The sequence below is a fragment of the Oryzias melastigma genome, linkage group LG17, assembly GCF_002922805.2.
Source record: "Oryzias melastigma strain HK-1 linkage group LG17, ASM292280v2, whole genome shotgun sequence".
Classification (NCBI taxonomy): domain Eukaryota; kingdom Metazoa; phylum Chordata; class Actinopteri; order Beloniformes; family Adrianichthyidae; genus Oryzias; species Oryzias melastigma.
Genome location: NC_050528.1, coordinates 22,990,309 through 23,011,929, shown reverse-complemented (window position 1 = coordinate 23,011,929; position 21,621 = coordinate 22,990,309). Strand labels below are relative to the sequence as shown.

Sequence of the window (21,621 nt, the reverse complement as noted above, 5' to 3'; positions counted from 1 at the left end):
TAATTTACCAAATTTTCTTGGATTATAAGCCACAATACACTAAAAATGTTTGTGTTGATAGAAGAAAAAGACACCACAAGCCTCTTTTCACTGAAGATTGCTGTTATTCATATCACAGATACAGTCAGATCATAAAACAAGAATAACTCACTGCCGTCATCTTTGCACCATCATACACAACTGACGATCTCTACATTTTACAATAAATCCATCATCCTAGCACTGCTTCAGTAACTAATGTCAGTCCCCCACTCTCCCCCCCTGAACCCCCACCCCTCCCACAGTGTGAAAACAGAAACAGTACGTCTACACTCTTCAGGTCGCCTGGACAACATAAGGTGGGGGGATCGTGGGGTCCAGCTCTGCTGAGTACGCCTGTCCAGTTTCACGCAGATGACCAGCTTTGAGGTTGTACGAAAAATTCATTTTTTACAGCAAGGGTCCCCTTTTGGTCACATTTAGGAATGCGAAAGGAAAGTCATGGCTTTGGATGGAAGAGAACGACGTGTACGAAAACGCTCAGCATTTGCCACTCTGTCAGGTTGGAGCGGAAGATCCAGGAGAAGAGGATGAAACTTGATTGTGAGGAGAAAACAAACACAATCCCGTTGGTGCAACTTTGCTCCTTGAATGACGAAACAAAAAAAGAAAATTCTAAATTAAAATAACACATAAAAGTTAAAAAAAAAAAACCCTGAAACACATTCATGATTTGTTACAGGATGGTAGAAATAAACAACGGAATATCATGATTCTTTTCCTGAAGGGGAAACGGACGTCTTTGGGAAGTGGGATTCAGTCAGTCCTCCGAGCTGGAGGAGGAGTCGGAGTCCTTCTGTGCTATGATGACGTCCTCCAGTAGCGCTTCTTGATCTGAGCTGTCATAGTCTCCTTGAGAAAGGCTGTCACCACCCTCCATTTTAACGTCAAAGTCCGGGCCGCTGAGGAAATTATGGGATGTCTCCAGATCCTCCTCATCCATCATGTAAGCTCCGTCTGACACCAGGGTTTCCTCCTCCACGCCATCCAGGTTAGGGTCTTCAGAGACGGGTTCTGGAGTGTGGTAGTGATGATGATGGTGGTGGTGGTGGTGATGGTGATGACGCCGGCTTTTCTTCTGGATCTCAGAATGTTCGGCCAGGAGACGGTTGAATAAGGACTCTGGCAGAAAACCCTGAAAATTAAGAAAAAAAAAAAAATAAAATAGTTTTTTGTAATTCCTTAGTAGCTTTTTTAAATCAAATAAGGAAAATCAAATGAAAAATGGACTTCCTTACAGATTTCCTAACTGTTTCGGACCACTCTGGTGAAACAGCAGCGTCGGGATTCTCCTCCAGGTACACCCTCAGCTCTTGTAGCATCGGACAGAAAGCTGCCCCCAACTGAACATAAATGTGAACGGTTAGTAAACAACAAAAACAACAACAGCTGTACGCTGTTATAACAAACCTTCTTTCCGGTCATCATATTAATGATTTTGACTTTCTCTGTGCCGGTTATTGCTTTATCCGCTCGCCTCCTCCTCTTCCTCTTGCTCCTGTTCACAAGAAGCTGAAGAAAAACAGAAATAAGAAAGTCATTTATTTGCATCCACATTTTAATACTAGTAAAAAATGCTCAGTAGAAAATCTGGAACTTTCTTTAATTGTACTTAGAACTAGAATCAATTTACCTCCAGCATGTCTCCTTCCACCTCATACTCCGGGTTTTCTTTCAACCATGTTGGAGGGTCTCTTCGCCGAGGAGTGCGTTCCAGTGAGTCGTGGAGACCATCGATGTCTGAAAACTAAAACGAATACAGAAGATGTGAAGATAGGAAACCTTGAATTTGCCATCTCTGCTACCTAAAGACCCACTCCAACAAACATGTTCTTGAAGCTTTATTCTGGCGTTGGACATATATTAGGGAAATTGAGCTTAAAATTGCACTTCTTGGCGTTTCTCTATTCAAATTGTGGTGAATCAGAAGCGGACAAATATAATGCTTGTGGCAAAAAATACGCTGGGTGGGCCACAAGCTTTATGTTCTGCTCCGCATCGAGGAAGGAAAGGGCTGGGCTGGGGTTGCTCTGCACCAACAGTCCCTCCCTAAACTGAACATTTTTTGACAATTTAAAATAAACTTGAAAACATAGTCTAAAACTGCCTGTGTGCTGCCCCCTAGTGGTTGAAATGTAGTAAAGTTACATTTTGTGATGGTCAACTGGTCCCACATATTGCTCAGGCCTCCTGAACATCATGATTTTTTTCATATTTTCATCAAGACGATAATAAAAAGATCCTCTAGTTACCTCAAACCTCTCTGTCAATCACAGATATAGACCACACCTCCCTCGCTCAGCACACCTCAAATAGTCCCGCCCCCCCATTTTTGCCTTTTTCAAACTTGGGCTGAGAGTGGAGTCAGCATCCAACTGTCTTGTTGTGCTTCCCTTTAAGGAGTACATAACAATGCAACGTACTTCTTGGTCTTTGCGTTTCTTGCGGCTGCTGCCCTCTCCTCCTGATCCATTTGGCATCAAAGCCTGCTTAGAAAAGGTCAGCTTCAGGCCCTCCTCCTGGAAGGAAAGAAATCGGGTTAAAACATAAACCACAGCTGAGAAAAGGTTTAAACAAAAGAATAAATCAGAATGAGTAATTTTTGTTTTGCTTGATCGTAGTCTGACCTTTAGGAGTTTCACAGTGAACTCTCCATCTTCTCCATCTGGTCCGAGGACACTGGGTGGGCAGGGGGGTTTTCGGATCATCCTGGAGAAGGCCAGTTCGTCTCCTGTGACTTCAGAGCTTAGGTTGAGCTGGGCTTCAGGCAGGTAGCGCCGACCTGAGGGCCACTGACCACTCAGGACAAGGGTGCATAAATTATCCAGGCGGTTGATCAACACTCGATCCTGAGAACAAGAAAAAAAAACTGAGCGAACAGCTGGCAGTGAGATGAACATGGTTCCGGACACGTTCAGTTACCTTGGGCCAGTCAACTCTGATGGGATCCGGAGGTGGAAGGCCATCCTGAGATGGAGTCATGGAGAGCAGACTGTTCTCTTCATCCATGTCTCTCACCTTCATGGCTCCTGAGACAAAAAAGGAAATAAATGAACTTTGTTTGATGATGCTGAATATTAAACATATCAAACTGTCCTAGAACTAACCTCCTTCCACCTCCTCCTCGCTCTCTCCGCTGTCGTCACTGCTGCCCGATCGGTCCGAGGATGACGAGCCTGAGTCCGAGTCCGAATCAGAATCAGACCCCCCCTCACCCTTTGGCCTTTCTCCTCTTTCCCTGCTCCTCTTGAAGCCCCAGCTCTGACCTTGTACTTTGCCGCTGTGGTGGCTCAAAGGCGTACTCTGCAACTCAGCGAGAGCTTCACTCCCAAGCAGATGGCCGCTGTGATCAGAGCCCTCCTCCTTCAGTCCAGACATGTCCACCTCAGCTCTAGGCTGAATGAGAGTCATGATAGGTGGCGGGGGAGGTGGTGGAGGAGGAGGAGGCGGGGCCTGCTGGTTCTGGATGAATTCATCTCGGGCAGAACTAAAAGTGAACTGTGGGTCTGGGAAAATGGAGAGCTCTGTGCGGCTGACGCCGTGCACCGAAGCCGCAAACATCAGCTGGTGGTCGTGTTCAGGCATTTTCCACCACGCGGGGAGCTCTGAGCTGGGTCGGGCCAGGCGGAGGCGCTCCTCCAAGCAGGGGTGTGGAAGAACGCGCTCACGAAGGCGGCGCAAAAGGCTGATGCGATAGAGAGTACGCGAGGCGCGCTCCTCTGTGATGGGGGCTACCATCTGCGAGGGTTCTGGCTGATCTGAGGAAGACGAGAACAAAATCATCAGGAAAAAAAAAAGGTTTAAAAGGAAGATGAGTATTCACAAAAAACTGCAAGAAAAGAAGTCAAAAGCAACGTTTAATAATGTGTTTTAGCTACCTTCACCATGAGCTGGGCGGAGGTGACAGACCCGTCGGCACATGGCCACAAAAGAACGGAAGTATCGACTGAGGCTCTCGTCAGTCTTTTTGTCCAGACGTGCAAACGTGCGGAAACGGGTCCAGTCAAACTCGGCGTCACTGCTCTCTGGAAGACCTGGCTCCTTCTTTATCTTCTCTACTCCAAAAGTTGAAACCACACGGTAGAAATCGCACTCCTCTCTACGCGTCCACCTGAATGTAACCAAACCAGGTGAAACGGGAGGTGAAGAAAAGATCAAATGCAGACAGTAGCTTTACAGAGACCGAAAAGCCCAATGTGAGCATCAACAGGAAAATGTACCTTTGTTGTCTTTCTTGTCTTGCAATTTCTTTCAGTTTGCTGGCCTGCTCACAGCGCCGGCGCCTGCGGTCACCTTTAGCCTCTGCCTCCATCTTCAGCTGCTCCTGTCTGTAGCTGCGCTGGTAAGCTGTGATCAGCCGCCTTAACCTCGCCGTCAGCGTTGAACTGGAGGGCCAGTCGCAAACGCCACTCTGGCTGGGGACGCTTTCTATGACTGCAGGTCCGACTTTGTCCTCCACAGAAATCTCATCTTCCACGTTCATAGAATCAGCCTGCGAGAAAAGGTGAACTAATCTTTAAATCCTGGTTTGGAACTTTCAAAACAAACCAACATCTTCTCAAAAAGTTCAATTTTACTACAGTGCAACTGTCCGCCCAAACTCTCACCTCGTCAAAAAGTTCTTTGGTGTGTCTTGATGCGGGCTTGAACTCTGGATCCTCTGAGTATTTGTCAAAGTCAGCACTGCAAAAACAAAATGAGATAACATTGTCACCTTTTTTTCCTGTTTATGAATGCATGACGTTTTATTTTTTTTTACACATCTTGTAGCATTTTTTAGCTTTGATTTCCAAATGTAGCATTTTCTGGCTTTAGATTACAAATGTAGCATTTTTAGAATATCAGGTTACTGGAATGATAATTTTATTCCGGCATACTATTACTAAACTATAAATAACAGAAAAAAAGAAAAAAAAGAAAAAAGAAAAAATTTATAAAATTTAAGCATGAAATCTTAAAAAAACAAAGAAAGAAAACGACCTATAAGAAAATGCATTCGCTGCATTTTACGTCTCACCATTATAACAAATAACTCATATGAAAGACCTTTCTGTAAAAGTGTTTAACCCTTCACAAAAAATAAAAATTGAGAACAGTTCAGCAGTGTTAGCTCGGTTAACTTACTCATCTCCCATCTCTGTGTCCCCCGTGTGCTGCTCAGCATCAATGGCCTTGTCATCAGGTCGACCAACTCTCTCCACGAAGCAGAGGCGGGGGTCTGCCCGCATGGTGGTGTACATCTCATACCCTGACAAAAAAAGATATGTCAAACAAAAACTATCTTTTGAAAGTTCTACAACAAAAGTAATAAGAACAGTTATGATAAAAAACCATCCTACCGTGCTTGAAAACACCAGCAAGCAGTGAGCGGTCAGCATCTGAGTCCCACCATGCAGCTGGGACCTCCTGCTGCTCCATCTCTGGCATCCAGATATCAACATCCCTGAGAACAAAACAGTCAGCTGCAGAGGCCCACAAGCACAGCGTCCACAGAAATCCGTCAGGACAAATACCTGATGTCGGCTCCTTTCAGAACAGCGTCTGCGTGCTCACCGATCACTTCTTGTTTTAGGTAGTACAGCATACGCACCCTCAGCAACACCCTGAGAGACGACAAGTTTTCGTTTTCAACCACAAACCAAACTGAAATCTGAGGTTACACAAACAGCTGACTGAGTCTCACTGACTTGTTGCATTGGTGCTTGAGGTGCTTGCGGTAGCTGTCATCGAGCAGAAGCGTGTCGGGATTGTACTTCCGGATCCACTCAACTTTCTGGATGTCAAATGTGCTCTGGGCCTTTACCCTTTTACCTTTACGGCCTCTTGGGACGGGGATAGAAAGCCCTACAAGCAAAAATATTTTTATAAATTAAATATATATTAGAAAGATGTCAAATTTTAAAAAGTTTTTTTGCTGGATAATTTGCACAGTTTGGCACATTGCAAAAAATACTGTAATAAAAATGATGCAGGTTAGTACATACCAGAATGGTTAAGTAGTGTTTGAGGTTCCCGGCCGTTCTCGGGTGGAGTGATGAGCTCCCAGATAAAACTCTTTATGTTCTCGTCACCGCGGTAATGGATGAGACAAAAGACCAAGATGACACGACAGATGGTCTCCACGTCCCGTTCACTTAGGCGCCTTTTACATCTGGCGTGCAATAAGATATCTCTCCAACGACCCCACCTAAAGATGATAAGAGAGGAAAATTAAATGGCGACTAGATTCAGAATGTAAAAGCACACAGAGGAGACCCATCTACATACCCGTATACAAGAAGGTGTTTCTCCACCCTGAAGCAGTCGGTTCGGCCGTAACCGCCTCCGCTGTGACGGTCGGCGCGTCGGGAGGAACGTGAATGCCTGGAGTTGGCAGGTGGATACTCGTCATCGCTGTCCAGATCAGACAGGTCTCCCCCTTCGCCACGTAAACTAGAGAACTGACGAGTCTGCTTTCGAATCCTGGGGGTGTCGATCACAAGTGTGTTCTGGTGGAGAGAAGAGGAACACCTTTAAATCCGAAGCCGATGTAGGACACACTCCTAAGCGCCAGAAACTTACCTTCTGATTGATGGAATCCATGTCAATATCAGCTTTCTTGGCCCACTTCTGCCAGAATTCGGGGTCGTCCAGGGCGATGTCATTGCGGTTCTCAGAGGCCACAAAGCTGGCCTTGGAGAAGGTGGAGCCCTTGCCTTCACTCTCAATGGTGATGGTGGTGGCTCGTCGCTGAAGGATCTGGTCGATGTCCTCTTCACAGAAGCGGCTGCCCTCGTCGTTCTCATCCATGATGGCTGCGTAAGCTCCCTTCCTCAACAAATCTTCAATCTCCTTTTTGGAAAACTGCTGGATCTGTTAAAGACAATAAAAAAAGTTATTTTTAGTAGTGATTGAAGCCAAATTACAGAAAAAAGCTTTCTGTGGTGGTTTCATTTATTTACCCCGTTGTTGTTGCTTTCTTTGTTGCCGCTCATGCTTTGCAGAACCGCTCTGTCCAGTCCGAGCTTCAGACTTGCTTTATCCAGCATTTCCCTCTCATAAGAATTCCTAGTAATGAGACGGTAGACCTTCACCGCTTTTGACTGACCGATACGATGACATCGTGCTTGAGCCTGTAAAAAAATGTTAAAGAAAGCTCAGTTTCAAACCAAGACAGAATATAAAAAAATCGTGTTAAGTTTCCGTATTCTTTATTAGCCAAGTATAACGTACCTGGAGGTCATTTTGGGGGTTCCAGTCAGAGTCAAATATGACACAAGTGTCAGCAGCTGTCAGGTTGATGCCGAGCCCACCGGCCCGGGTACACAGCAGGAAAACGAAGCGGTCCGAGTCCGGCTTGCTGAAACGATCGATGGCGGCCTGTCGCAGGTTCCCACGCACTCTGCCGTCTATCCGCTCATAAAGGTATCTTTAAAAAACAGAGACATATTTCGAGTTGAAACAGAGAATTACAGTCAACTGAACTACAGGAAAACTTAATCAACAATTAACTTGCATAAAGCAATACATTTGTGGTGCCCCTGAATCCACAAACTGTTATTTTACCAACATTAAATCCAAGTTTTTTCATGTTTGGCTCCTTCACCCAGAAGGAGAAACAGCTTTTGCTGTTGCTCAACAGAGAAAAAAAGAAAAAAAAAACTTGAAGGCTTCATTTAGTTTAGGGGTGCAATGGATTACAAAACTTTTGGTTCAGATCATTTTAAAACAGGAGATGCCGCTGCAGCTCTGCACTGAGAGTCTGAATGATTTCATGAACCCACATATGGAGACGTGCACTCCTTATTGATGCTTTTGCACAGCTCTTCAAAACAAATAAGCTTAATCTCTCATAATCTGTGTCCTCCATGACGAGGTCAAGAAAAGCTTTTAACAGAAGCTCCACCCACATGAAGCAGAAGCGTCAAGTTTATAAACAGTTCTGAACAGGCGCCAAGCAGCGACTTCAACACATGTTAAACCAAAGACGCAAATTTGACACACAAATTACATTTGATATGAACGGATAATTGATTTAAATTGTGTGCATGTGGAGTGTATGTTGAACTGTGGCTAGTGATCTGTTGCACCCCTAATTTAGACAAATGCTTTAGTAAAGATGATAGATAATTTTGTGCCAATTTATTTCACAAATTACTTATTCCAGGGATTTTAAGACTTAAACTAGCACACAAACCTTGAAACATGTAATCAGTCAACTGAATCCATAGAGGAAAAAGAAAGCATATACTTCATACAAATTCTGATCAATTTTTACCAGCTAGATATTAAAAAAAAAAGTATTTGTTCCACCTTCTTCTCATTCAAGGTTCTTATCTAGAATTTAACTGTCTCACCTCTTGTTGATGAGGTAGTCCTCCAGAATGTCTAAGCAGCGAACCATTTGAGAAAAGATGAGCACTTTGTGGCCTCCAGCCTTGAGCCGAGGCAGCAGCTTGTCCAATAACACCAGTTTTCCTGCTGACCGAATCAATGCCTGCAAGTGAAAGTCAGGGGCCAGCGGGTCGTACACCTCCCTCAGCTCTGCGACGATCTTCTCTTCTGCACCTGAAACAGGAAAAGAAACAGCAAGAGAAAATCAAGTTTTGTTGTAGCTTGATAAAATAAAAGCATTAGGAACTTCAATTGTGGGCTACAACTACATGAATAGTACAGGGAAGTGGAACAGAGCATCTATCAAATAAATTGAGATCTAATCCTGCAAAATGTGGGATTATCATAAAAGCAAAGAGCAATGACGATAGAGATGGATGCAGAGCAGTACCGTTTATGAGGTAGGGGTGGTTGCAGCACTTGCGGAGCTCCATCATGGTGTTGAGCAGGTTGGGAACGTTGCTGTTGCTGTTTGCGCCGAGGCTGAGAAAACTGAAGTTCCTTTCCAGAATGGCCCTATAATACTTCTTCTGGACATCAGTCAACTCCACCTGTTTGGAAACATTTTTATTGCAGTAAAAATATTAAAAAAAAAATCTCCTTTTTCTTACAGATTTCTAAAACGGTTTAGGTTAAACATGCTACTTTTGCGTTTGTACTATTTAGAAGCCGCTGCATTTTTTTAATGTAGAAAACTTCAATAAAATATTTAAGAATAACCTCAATGATGGTTTCCTGTTTGGGTGCCAAGTTCTTCTCAACATCCTCCTTGAGTCTTCGCAGCATCATCGGTTTCAGGATTGCCTGCAGTTTCTGAACCTGCAGGATCAAAGTGTTTCCTCAGCTTTAACATTTGCAGTGACAAAACCAGAACTTTAAGGGTTTGGGGTGAAAAACTCAGAAGAATGCCCCACCTGCTCTTCTGTTTTGAGGTCTCCGAAGTCTCTGAGAAATTCGATTTCAGACGGGAACTGAGCAGGCTCCAAGAAATGAAGCAGACTGAAGAGTTCCTCCACGGTGTTCTGGAGAGGAGTGCCCGTCAACAGCACTTTGTGTTCCTGGGACACAGATTGTAAATATTCAAACCTAAACTTCTCTTTTAATCAAAGTCTCTATTTCGATTTGCTCACCAGGTCAAGCATTTTCAAACTGTCCAAAAGCTTGCAGTTGCGATTCTTAAGGCGGTGAGCCTCGTCAATGATCACACAACGCCACGAGATCTCCCTCAGTTCTGGGCAGTCGGACAGCACCATCTCAAACGTGGTGATGAGGGCGTCGAACTTGTATGCCCCTGGGATCAAGTGTCCCTGCACACAGAACCGTAACGCTTACAAACATCCTACACAGCTACAGTGAAGAAACAGCAGTTGCAACCAAGAGCTGCACCTTATCATCTTTACAGTACATCTCGTACTGCTGGATCATCTGCCTGCTGGCCAGGCTGCCGTGGTAGACGATGGCGTTCATTTGGGTCCACGTGCAAAACTCTCTCTCCCAATTAGTGATGGTGGAGAGAGGGGCGATGACCAGGAAGGGGCCCTGAATCCCAGCAGTGTACACCTCAGACAGCAGAGCGATGGACTGTATCGTCTTTCCTAAACCCATCTCATCTGCTAGGATGCAGTTTTGTCTGAAACACAAGAAAGAATCCTGAATCCTGAGGAGTTTTTTCATATATTTATCATGTTAAGTTATAGTTTTTACATGAGTATATGAAATTCAAGTGCCACAAAATTACATTAAAAAACAGGTTGATGATTTTTAATAGAAAAAAAAAAGTTTTTTCTTTTTTAATTGTATTAAAAAATTAAAGATGATTAATAAAAAATCATTCTAATCCATACCTGTTGTACCAGTTGAAAAGCAGCCAGTTGACTCCCTCTAGCTGATACTCTCTCAGTACGTTGCCGTTCTTGTATTCCCGGGTCTCTTCCAGCTTTTTCCATGAACTGGCAGGCGGCCGTACCTGAGAAGACAAAAACAAGGGAATCAAGAGACACTTTTTAAAATTAAAATATAAGAAAAGATTGATCAAGATCTACTATAGTAGAATTTGCAAAAAAAAAAATTTGATCTAAAAACAGAAATATGATACAAAGGCTTAAAAAGCCCACTCTTCCATCTGAATTCAAAGTATTATTTTTTTAAGATGCAAAAACATTAGAAATGAGGAAAAAAATAATGTTCAACTTTTTAGAGCTTAATACTTTACTACATTTAAAGCACCATACAATTTTTTGATGACGCTATTTGTTAAAAAAGTAAACAAAGGTAACTTTAACAAACAGGAAACAATAAGTAAATGGAGATGCAAAAACTGCTTTCTTTTAGAAAATAGTTGTTAGTGAAAATGAAAAAAAAAGTTTTTTAAACATTAACAATCTCACAGTTCTCTTCAGACGAGGTTGTCTGTTTTGAATTTTGCCGAATTCTTCGACTTTTCCCTCATCAACATCCTCTTTGAGCTCCCAGGTAGCATCTTCATATGGCAGAGAGCACCACTTGACCAAATAGTAGATGACAGGCTAAAGGAAATCAGAAGACAGTTATTTTTAAAAAAGTTATTAACACTCATAACATAACAAAATCATTAAAAAAAAATAAATAAATAAATAAATAAATTCTGACCTCGCCATTGTCCTTATCCACACTGTGAGACACATCTAAGATCCTGTCCACTTCCACATAGTCAGGGTTAAAAGGCTCCTCATCCTAAAGAGAAATAGTTAGCCATCTAATCGATCATCCAAAAGAAGACTTCTGATCCTCCCTCTGCTTACCTCCTGGAAGAAGTGCCTCATCTGTGCATGTTTGGTCTTAAACCTCTTGATCTTCTGATGGATCCTCTTATCTTTCTCCAGTTGCTCCAAAGTGGCCCATTCACAGTGCAAGTATGAGCTAAAGTTAAAACAGCACGTGTGTTATTTTTTATTAATTTTTTAAGGGGGCTTTTCTCATTAGGATGTCAAAGTAAATATTAAAACTTACTAATTCTTGTATTTTACAAAGAACTCCTCAGCATTAGTATACTGGCCAGGAACAACCTGAAAGACATGAAGGTATAAAGTCATGATTCATGAACTTCAAAGGAAACAAAAAGATAACAATGCAACAAAAAAAGTACCTCTTTTTTGATTATCCTCATAGAAAGAACTTTATCTACAATGGCAGCATCTTCCTCACTTGGATTTTCCTAAAAGCAGTACAAAAAGTAGCTTCAACACAACCTGAAACCAGCTGTCTTGAGTTTATTCTCGAGGTAAAACCTGCTCACCACAAAGAACTGCATGCTGGGAAGTCCGTCACCATCAAGCTCCACCTCCGGCTTCAGCTGCGCCACCGTCCCTCCACTGATTGACGCCACAGCTGCCGCCGTCGTTATCACGTCCACGTCTTCTTGCTCGTCTTCGTCGTCTGTTATTTTGATGTCCAGGTCCTCTGTGTATTTTTTCCTTTTTACCACGCGGTTGGAACGCCTCTTCTGGTCAGTGGAGAGAAGAGAAGATCAAAGTTATTGTAATCTTTCAACAGTAGGACTTATGTGACCCACTATACCAGCTTTTATTGAGTCACTGATCTGTGTGCCTGCTTGTGTGCTCATACCATGGTCATGTCGTCGTCCAGGGCGACAGGTGATGGAGGGCTCAGCTCCCCATCAGAGTGGTCAGATGAACCATTTCTCTTCCTTTTCTTTGCTCCCACAAGAGTGATAGTGCTGCCAAGATGTAGACGAGGGTTAGATAGAACAAGACAACAAGAGAAAAAACAAACTTAAGGTTTATTAATCTCTTATTATAAAAAAAAATAATAATAATTTAAAAAAAAAAAAACGTACTTTGCTTTAGTTTTGCTTTTGCTCTTGTTCCCAATTCCCGGCAAAACCGCACCTCCGGCGATAGTAATAGTTCCTCCCACCATCTTCACTTTCCCCTTTTTGTCGCCCCCTGCTGGAGTTTTGGACACCAGCCCGCCAGACATTGGGCTTTTCTTTTTGCTTCCTCCGCCGCTGCTTTTCTTCTTCGAGGACACCACGGTAATGGTACCCCCGATTTCCGGGGAGGACTGCGTGTTTGGAAGCTCGTCTTGGTTTAAGACCCGGGGGAGGTTCTTCTCGCCCCGCGCTTTGGCCCGGGCGATGGCCTCAGCCACGATGCGGTTTGCCTTCTCCTGCTTGCAGAGGATCTCCACACGCCTTACGGACGCCGGCTCGCCTGGGGCCTTGGAGATCCGGATGGCCTGGGGTGGAGCGCTGGCTGAGCTCGAGGCGCCGGTTGACGGGGCGTTGATGACCTTCACCACAGAGACGGTGCCACCAGTTGACGAGGCCGAGCTAGTCTACATCAACAGGTTTTTGTTTTAGGTTTTCAAACATCCAGTTTTGTTGTACTTTCATGTAAATCTGGAGGCTCACCTGTGGCTGTAGAAGCATCTTGAGCGGCACTGCAACTCTTTGTCCTCCTTGACCCTGGGATATCTGCAAAACCTGCGGACTGCCCGTATTTCCAGCTCCTGACACAAGTTGATACTGTCGGTATGACGACAAAAGAATTAAGAAACTGTCATTTGAAAGAAAAAAGAAAAATGTGTGAACAGGACACAAAACAAATCAATCTTTAATGGAGGTGTAAAAACAAGCATCTTTCATGGATGCAAATCCTCAACTGTATATAGAGAACTGGACTGAGTGACCCCTCCCCACTCATGTTCCAAATTGGAAATACCTGCTGGCTCCTAGAAGTCAAAATTCCGTTGACTTCTACTGAAAAATAGTTATTATTCAGTCATTTTATTTGTCAGAATAACCATTCCTGCTACGATACTTTTTTCTTAAAATCTTCTTGTTAACCCTTTTTTCCCATATTTTTTCTTCGTTGCAAGTTATTCAACGTTTAAACTGACCAATCAAATGCCTCAGTGAAAAAAAACACGTGGTAGCCGCTGGCCCCCACCTCAAACATTCGATTGACAACTTCTCCCGAGCCCGCTGTAAGTGGAAAGGATGTGAACTTCAAACAAGCTCACTCTTGATTGTCTACAGTAGTTACCATAGGAATGTCGACTCAGACCAATCACTGTCGTCTGGATCCAACATGGCGACGTCCGGATCGCCGAAAAATGAGGAATGAATTGGCTTCATTTCGTTAGAGCTAGATTAGAAGGCATTTTCTATGGTTGATGTCATGCTCACGCAGTCCAGTTATCTATATACAGTCAATAGTGAAAATCTAGACTTTTTCAGTTTGATTTATTTGGGCTCAATAGAAGGATATAGAAAAACAACCTGTTTGAGCAGAAAAAATACATCACATGAATTTTTTTTCCAAATCTATGTTTTTTTTAAATAAAATTTCTGTAAGATCTATATTGATTCAGAAATGAAAAAGGTATAAAGATTTGACTGTTCGATTGTTGATTCCTTTTTAGATACCTGTTGTTGCCTTCAAACAAAAAAGAAACATCTTAAATCAGATTTTTGTGGACAAAACAAAAGAAGCAATGTATAAAAAAGCACTGCAATTAATAAAACAAATAAGAAAATTATTATATGCAAAAAAAACAGCTGTGGAGTCGACTCAAAAGATGATTCAACAACAAAGCAAGGCTGTTCCAAGTTGTGTTTGTCAAGAAAAACGTATAAATTAAAATTCAAAGTATAGACAAGTTGTGTTATATGTAAAGTCACACCAGGCACATTTAGCATCGTAAATTCAGTTCAGTATTCAGTATTAATGCCCATATTTGACGAGAAATCTGCTTTGGAGCTTAAAATGCGATAGTTGCAGGATTTTCAGCTAAAAGTTCATGCATGTTACTACATTAAAGCACCATGCTTCTCTTTAAGCTTCTCATTTTCTCCATTGTTGTGACAAACATTATGATTTGTCAATGACACACGGCTGCCTTATTGGCTTTTAAAGGGGCCACGCCATTATTTTATTAAGCCTTTCAGAGTGAACTATATCCATATATGTGATCATATATTACCTTTGGAACACTAAAAACAAATGATGAAATATTATTTTTCGTGAGTTTTTTTCGACCCGGAACTAAAATGACTCGATTCGTGAAGCTCCGCCTGCTGCCGCGTGTGGCTGCCGCCCATTTCATGACATCATCCTAGAGCCTTTCTTTCTTTGTTTCTCCCATGAAAATACAGTATCCAAATTCCTTCAAAGATGGACGCACATACCACATATCTGCCTTTTGTAGCCCTGGCCATCTCTACACTGGTTCACAACACAAATGCACTCAACGTCTTCATAAAATTTACTTGCCACCTCCTCCAGTACAGGGCTGTCAAACCAACAGTCCTTAAAATCTGCCGCAATGAATCCCACACACCTTCCTGCTTCTTACCGGCAGGATACACCTGATCCAGGTGAAAAGCAAAAAGTAAAGCATGGATTCCTGAACAAACAAACAGGTGAGAAGAGCTCCAAGACTCCCATTTGAGATCCTGGCTCTGGAGAATTCGACCTTCACAAAAACGTTCACAACAGTGACTGCCCTTGTGCCAATTAGAAGAGAAACTTGCAGAGGCACCAAGGGAATCTCCATTGAGGCTGGATAATCTTGGGCACATTTATATATATATATAAAAAAAGTGCCTTTTCCTATAAGAACTATTGCAAAACTCACTTTGCATGTCTCAGACAAATGCTGTAGTCTGGCAAAAAAATTCAAATCAATCAACAAAATTATCTAACAGATCTGTAAGAATAGAAACATGGGCGCAATTTTAATCTCTTCTTGCATTTTTGCTAAAACTTTTGTGTTGTTAAAGTTCTGGAATGGGATAACCCTTCAAAAACCCTAAATGTTTTCCTATGGTTTTATGACAGAAAATTGTCCAGATTTTCTATTTTTTATCCTATAATATATGCATCTTTAACTCTTCTGTTTTATTTTGTGGTTCTCAAACCTTTTCGGGCCAATGCTCATTTATATTTTCACCGATGGTCCCGTTTGAGGCTGAAGAGGGCAACTATTTTCTTATGTTTATTAAAAGCTTACACTTAACATTTATGTGCATCCTCAACTTTCAACTTTTAAGGTGTGGTGAATACAATTTCACCAAACTGGAATTTTATATGTGTAATAATAAATGTATCTTTTATTAGCAGCATCTTCGAAACATTTGACAGCCGGTTTATGGTGTGTGGAAACAACTGCTGCAACATATCCATATTTCAAGTAAAATCTTGTTTTTTGTTTACTAAATTCAGCTTTCTTTTTTCTTTGAGGTCAAAGACTCTTCCTCAGTTTAATCACTGACTCTTTACGAAAACAAACTTTTTTTGTTCTGTTTTTGTTAACTTTGGTAGCTTGGAAGCTTCTTTTAAGCAGATAGCACAGTAGATTTAAGAAAGTAGTGTATACATTTTTTACAACTTTTTATTCATCAAGAATGAGCTAGATGTGGTGGGGAGAATCCAGTAGGTTTTCAAAATAAAACTTCCTTCAGAATCAGATCAAAAATAAAATGGAAGTGATCCCTGCAGTTTTTTTTTTTCTCTCTATGGTCGGGTACCAACTGTACACAGATCGGTACCGGTCCCTGGCCCAGGAGTTGAAGACCACTAGATTAAAGGAATTGTGCTTTTGCAATGTGGGTATAAAAAATATAAAAATAAAACAGAAATCCCATAGAAGTAATAAATTTGCGGTTATTTATGATGTCAGACTAACTTTTTGGATGGGTTGCACCAGTATGCCTCACGTTTTTTTTAACCCCCGAGATGATGGTTGAATTAGCAGTCTCACAATGAGTTGTTTCTTCTTTAAAGTCTAAATCTGACTTTTTTTTCTTTTAATCCTCTTCCCTTCACTTTTTGCACTGAAATTTGCATTAAAACAAATACTTTTAATTGCACTAAATTGAAGCAAACACACCCTTTATTACATTGTAAACAACCCTCAAACTGTGTTCTCAGCAGCTTTATTCTTTCTTCTCTTTGTGCTGTGATAAACACAAATGTCACCAAATGTAATATTACTGCATAATGCACTGGTTCTTCTATTATTAAAAGCTGCCCATCTCTCTCACCTGCAAAAAGCTAAAGAAAATATAGTTGAGGAGAAAAAAATAAATTGGTTTGTTCTGATAATATTTTAATCCATAAATTAAACGCCCACATTTACATAACAAAAGTGCTCATATAGTCCTCTCATTAACTGAAGCAAGCAGCTGTCTCCTGCTCATTGAAGTGACTTGTTTTAACCATGGTGCGTGCAGAACCGACGGCGTTGCGTGGAATCAGTGCTTTGCGTCATTCCACCTACATTTAGGATCTTGCAATAGCCGTTATTTCTGTAGGACAATCTATTCCTCACAACAATCAGCGTGCTGGGAACTGATCAAGCTGATTAGAAAGATTGCTAATCAAATCACCAACGCGATGAGTCCAAACCATCACACAACTGGGAGTATAATAATTATGTTGAGTGGGTCAGAGTCTTTAAAATTTTCATACGGACCAAACCTGAAAATTCTTAACTCTTAAAATACTTATCATCTGAGGCTACATCCACCGTTTATCAGATGCGGCTAGCTACTCACATCCTTCTGAATGCTACATGAAGATTTCTGTTGGTTGCACCATTAAGAAATGAAGTCACACGTATGATCAAATTGGTTGGACTATGAAGTCCATCAGGAAAATGAAGTGACATTGATGAAACTCCAGAATTGTTTTGGCAGAAAGAAATCAGAATCTCTGGAGTAGATCTCCTCTCACCTTAACGCCCCCCTGTTGGTTGGGCTGCTGTTGCACTTGCAGCTGAAGGGTGAGGACTTTGGGCTGCCCCCCTGCCTGGCCCGCTGCTCGAGCCTGAGTCAGGGCTGCGAGTTGACTTCCCTGGAGCACAAGTTTTCCACCGGGTAGCTGACCAAGCACCAGTCGAGTGGCTTGCTGCTGCGGCTGTTGGCCAGCTGGAGTCGCCTGGATCTGCGTGACCTGCTGCTGAGTGGCGACAGCTTGACCCACCGGAGTAGCAGACACAGTCTGGGACGGCTGCTGGAGAACCAAGGTGATGCGCTTTGCCTCACCACCCTGCAATGGGAAGAAGATTGAAACTATGAGGACATGGTTGTGTTTCTCCTAAACATCATGTTTTATGATACTGAATTACAATAAACTTTGTGTTTGACCTCTACAGGTGGCGCTTACCGGAGTCTGTGCCTGTAAAGGTGACTGGAGCTGGACCTGACCCTGTGTCTGGACCTGGATTTGGGCGGTCTGACTTTGGGGTTGGACTTGGATCTGAGCAGCTTGGCCTTGATGATGTACCTGAGCAGCCTGGACCTGGGGTTGAACTTGAACTGTGGTCTGGCCCTGAGCCATCTGTGCTTGTGTAGCAATCTGCACCTGCACAGGCTGGCCTTGTGTCTGCTGTACCTGCTGAGGCATGGATGTGAGCAACACTTGTTTCACCGGCCCGTTGGGAGACTGCAGAAGCCGCTGCACTCCTGCAGCACTCACCTTGACTTGGGCTTGTCCCGGACTGGCCTGATTCAAGATTGTGCCCCCCTGCAATATAGACATCCCAGGCTTAAGCGGAGTGCCTGACAAAACACGTATGACCTTTCCGCCCGTCTGGGGTGTAGTGCCCGATACAGTCTGCAACACTTGGGCTTGGCCCTGAGGGCCTTTTAGGATGACAATCTTCCCAGCCCCTTGCTGCGTTATAGCGGCTAATTGCTGGGGAGTGAGCTGGTGCGCTATCTGTGTGAGCTGCTGCGTGGTGGCGGAGGTAGCCGAGGGGCTGGAAACAGTCAGAGGTGAACCCAGAAGGACAGTGCTACTACCGATCCCGCTGCTGTTGCTGGTAATAGGCATGACGGCCTGGGGTTGCACCTGAGGTACAGCCTCAACCGTGGCAGGAGTCATGGTGGGAACCGGAGCGGCAGAAACAGTCTGAGCGACCGGCACTGGCTGTGAAGAAACTTGCACAGACGCCGGGTCGAGGAAGGCAGACGCTGCTACAGGAACGCCGAGGTTGGAGCTAACCGTGAGGTCAGGGGTGGGATCTGCGTCCATCGTTGGATCCACTTGCCCCAAAGCCAGCTTTAAAGCTTCTTCCACCGGGTCTGAAGAACCCTGGGAAAATGTGTCATCCGGAAGGCCATCCAGGTTGAACAGGGGCGTGTCCTCCAGGAGGTCCATAATGGGATCTGCCATTTTGCCCACTCCACAGAGGGAGACGGGCAGAGCGCGGCTAAAGAACTCAAGAGGTGGAAGTTCTGTGGTTGGTTTCCAATTCTTCTTAACTTTTAAGTGAGCAACTGGAAAAAAAATAAAAACATAGAAAGATTAGAATATTTTTAAGTTTTAAAGTCTTTTTTTTAACTTTAAACTTCAGATTTAAAAAAAACCCAGTCTGAACTAAAATATTTAAGGTAAAAAAACAAACATTTCTATTTAAAGCCAGAATTGTAATGCAAATTAAACTGTTATTAAAAGAAAACTGTACATCCCATTTCATATTTGGTATATGCCTGTAGGATAAATGCTGCAATAAACGTTAAAATAAAGTTTTTTCCGAAAAAATACACATTTGTTTGTGAAGAAATAGTTTGGAAACTCGATTTAAAAAACGATTTCATTTGCTAATCTTGGAGTCTATTACAATGTGAAACTAAAGGTTTCAAAAAGTATTAATACAAATCTGCAGCCCTAAATGAACTATTACACAGCGTCAGAGGGAACTTGGTAAAATAAAACCGTTTGAAGTGAAGTGAGACACGGTGGGGTACTGATGCTGGACAGCTACGATGCTCTCCTCTCCGCTCTTTTCTTACAAAACCGTCGGTTAGCATTAGCTTCTACCACGACCAAACAGTGCTCTGCACAAAAGCGTATGAAGTAGCACAGGAAAGGGTGCTATTTACACTAATAAATGGCGCTAATTGTACGTGTTGGGTCGTTGGTTTCTTTCTCTGTCATTTACAACCACCCATTCAGTCCACCGGACTCCTTCAATCTCATCAACAAACCGGACCAAACCAAAGCAACGTGCCACAATAACCATCGCCCGTCAACGTTCAGACACAGGTTAGGCCGCAATGCTGTTTCGAATGCTCCGAGACTCATTTTCGACAAAAAATCCTGAAAATAACCGTAGCAACTAACGCCCCAACTCTCGCAGTAATAATTTCAGGCTGCTAAATTTACCTTTGCATCGACACACATGGCTTTCTCCGTCTCACAACACTGTACGATTACAGGAAACGGCCAGCGAAGAGCAGGAACTAACTTCTTGCCAGAGAGAGCGTAGAAAGGGGACCCTCGCGATCGCTGATTGGTTGATTTCACACGGAGCCGGCAACAAGTAGCGCTCCTATTGGTCTGGTTGCCCATCCGTCACGTTCCTCCACTACCGCTGGGCGGGATTCCTGTCCAAGCTAGGTTGAGTTAGCAATAATTGCGGCCTAGCTGGGACCGTTTGACTCGGTGATCTTCAACATTACCTCCGCGGATGCCCCTGCTTTAATATATGGGACTTTGAGGCCATCCACGCAAATTTTAGGACCCTTCTCCAGTCTTATCTAAATGATTGCACCCCCTTGATTGCTGGTTGTGAATTACATCATAGGTTTAAATAGCGTTTTATAGCATTGGCCCCTGTTAAAGAATGGGCTTTCATTATTAAAGTAATATAGAATTTTTGATTTGTTTCCAAGTACATTATTTACACAAATACAAAATATGCACAAATTTGAAATTATTGATAATGAAATATTACAGAAAACAATAACTGTTTTTTCTATATAAAAATTGCGTGTATTTGAGTGTAATTTGAGTGAGCACGACTGTGATTTGGCGTCCTCTAGTGGTTAGAAACAGCAACAACATATTGTTAGTGAAGCACAGCTGAATGTTTAGGGTTTTGTATTTCCACCTGTTTCATGCCTCTATACTCTATTAAAAATGATCTTAATTTATATTATAGTATTGCATATATATATTCATTTTTAAAAACTTTGAAAATGAAAACAGAAATTTCAAAATGGGCTATAATAATTCTCAGTTTTAGACCTCACATAGAACCTCACACACTCATTCATGTGAGGAAATTTTTTCCCCCAAAAAATGATCACACTAGCAAACAAATTCTAGCAACTTAAGTATGAACTACACATAGTATTTGCTTTTCAAAGCAAGTTTTCATCGTAACTTCTGCACAGAAATCAGCTTTTGAAAGACTTTAGTCAGGAGAGAAGAGTTGGGGCACTGAAGTAAGTTTCCTCGTCATGGTTGGTTGAAGAAGCACTGGTTCTAAGCAGTTTGATAACAAGGAAGTGACACATTTTGAAAGCAAGAAAGAAGCTTCTAGCTTGTTGATTTATTGGTCATCAGTAAGGATGTGTCACATTTCCATTTCAAGAGCTCATAAACCATAAATAAATGATATTGGGCATGTAGGAATACTCATAAGAGCGGCCCGAAGCCAGGGAAGCGTGAATGACTCCATGTGACAGTGCACCACACTTTATCCATGGTAGTCCCACAGAGATGAGCCTGCTCACTCGCCAAAGCCTCCATCTGCCTGCAGTCCTGCAAAGACCATCAGCCCTACCAGGCACTTCGACTCGGTCCCATGCTGGTCTGCCTGGTCCAAGCCAATGGCAGCTCTGTGGGTGGGAGCTATATTTACAAACCGCTGTCGTGGCATGGGCAAGCGTGCCATAAAAGAGAAATTCTGCTTCGTGTGAAAAGATTCAACAGCCACGCCTGAAGCAATCAATACAATACAGTTCACTTCATTTATTTCTGCACAAAAACGATGCTCACTCAATTGTAGGTAACTTTACTTTAATAGTTCTTTATAGAAATTTATTAGTAAATAAACATCTGTTGCATGGTACTGATAGGCATGTAGAAGGACATTATTCAAACATCACTTTCAAATAAAGGTGCACTACAAAAAAACTGAGTGTTAAGAAAGCAAAAAAAAAAAAACATTGTTTTTAATAAAAATGTTCTTACTTTTTGTATATATACATACATTGTATATGTATATAGAAATGTATTTATACATTATATATAATTACATATAAATACATATATAGAGCCAGGAATTGATAAAAAAAAGTAACTAATTAATCGCAAACCTTGAAAAAAATGAATTGTGATTATATCTTTTTACTCCTGAATATATATATATATATATATATGTACCCTTTAATGACTTATTCTATGGGGCTGA

At 42.3% G+C, this 21,621-nt stretch overlaps 1 protein-coding gene across 3 annotated transcripts; it reads right to left on the bottom strand.

Annotated features, from left to right (window-relative positions):
• Positions 1 to 81: 81 nt before the first annotated feature.
• chd8 (chromodomain helicase DNA binding protein 8) lies at positions 82 to 19,706 on the bottom strand. 3 transcript variants are annotated; one of them, XM_024273326.2, is made up of 40 exons: positions 19,587 to 19,706; positions 17,895 to 18,697; positions 17,583 to 17,813; positions 17,151 to 17,465; positions 12,824 to 12,937; positions 12,248 to 12,747; positions 12,016 to 12,127; positions 11,687 to 11,893; positions 11,537 to 11,605; positions 11,401 to 11,456; positions 11,193 to 11,310; positions 11,041 to 11,124; positions 10,800 to 10,937; positions 10,257 to 10,378; positions 9,799 to 10,042; positions 9,543 to 9,719; positions 9,327 to 9,470; positions 9,133 to 9,231; positions 8,804 to 8,963; positions 8,376 to 8,586; positions 7,252 to 7,447; positions 6,981 to 7,151; positions 6,601 to 6,891; positions 6,307 to 6,527; positions 6,024 to 6,226; positions 5,727 to 5,883; positions 5,553 to 5,642; positions 5,379 to 5,482; positions 5,164 to 5,287; positions 4,647 to 4,722; positions 4,260 to 4,531; positions 3,918 to 4,150; positions 3,147 to 3,797; positions 2,962 to 3,068; positions 2,667 to 2,888; positions 2,463 to 2,558; positions 1,673 to 1,786; positions 1,450 to 1,551; positions 1,278 to 1,382; positions 800 to 1,174 (listed from the first exon to the last, which is right to left on the bottom strand). In XM_024273326.2, the coding sequence occupies exons 2-40, from the start codon at positions 18,591 to 18,593 to the stop codon at positions 800 to 802; spliced, it is 7,710 nt and encodes a 2,569-aa protein (XP_024129094.1). In that variant the 5' UTR covers positions 18,594 to 18,697; positions 19,587 to 19,706. The 3 variants fall into 3 exon arrangements, with proteins under 3 accessions (XP_024129092.1, XP_024129094.1, XP_024129095.1); XM_024273327.2 differs by having other exon boundaries at positions 17,583 to 17,810; XM_024273324.2 differs by having other exon boundaries at positions 82 to 1,174; positions 17,583 to 18,697.
• Between the last annotated feature and the right edge of the window lie 1,915 nt (positions 19,707 to 21,621).

Bases quoted from the DNA above. Each gene is read 5' to 3' on its own strand.
- chd8 (XM_024273324.2), bottom strand. From the start codon at position 18,593: ATGGCAGATCCCATTATGGACCTCCTGGAGGACACGCCCCTGTTCAAC. The intron at 11,457-11,536 runs GTACTTTTTTTG...CATGTCTTTCAG, and splicing joins TGAGGATAATCAAAAAAGAG to GTTGTTCCTGGCCAGTATAC. The intron at 4,723-5,163 runs GTAAGTTAACCG...TTGTTTTTGCAG, and splicing joins GACACAGAGATGGGAGATGA to TGCTGACTTTGACAAATACT.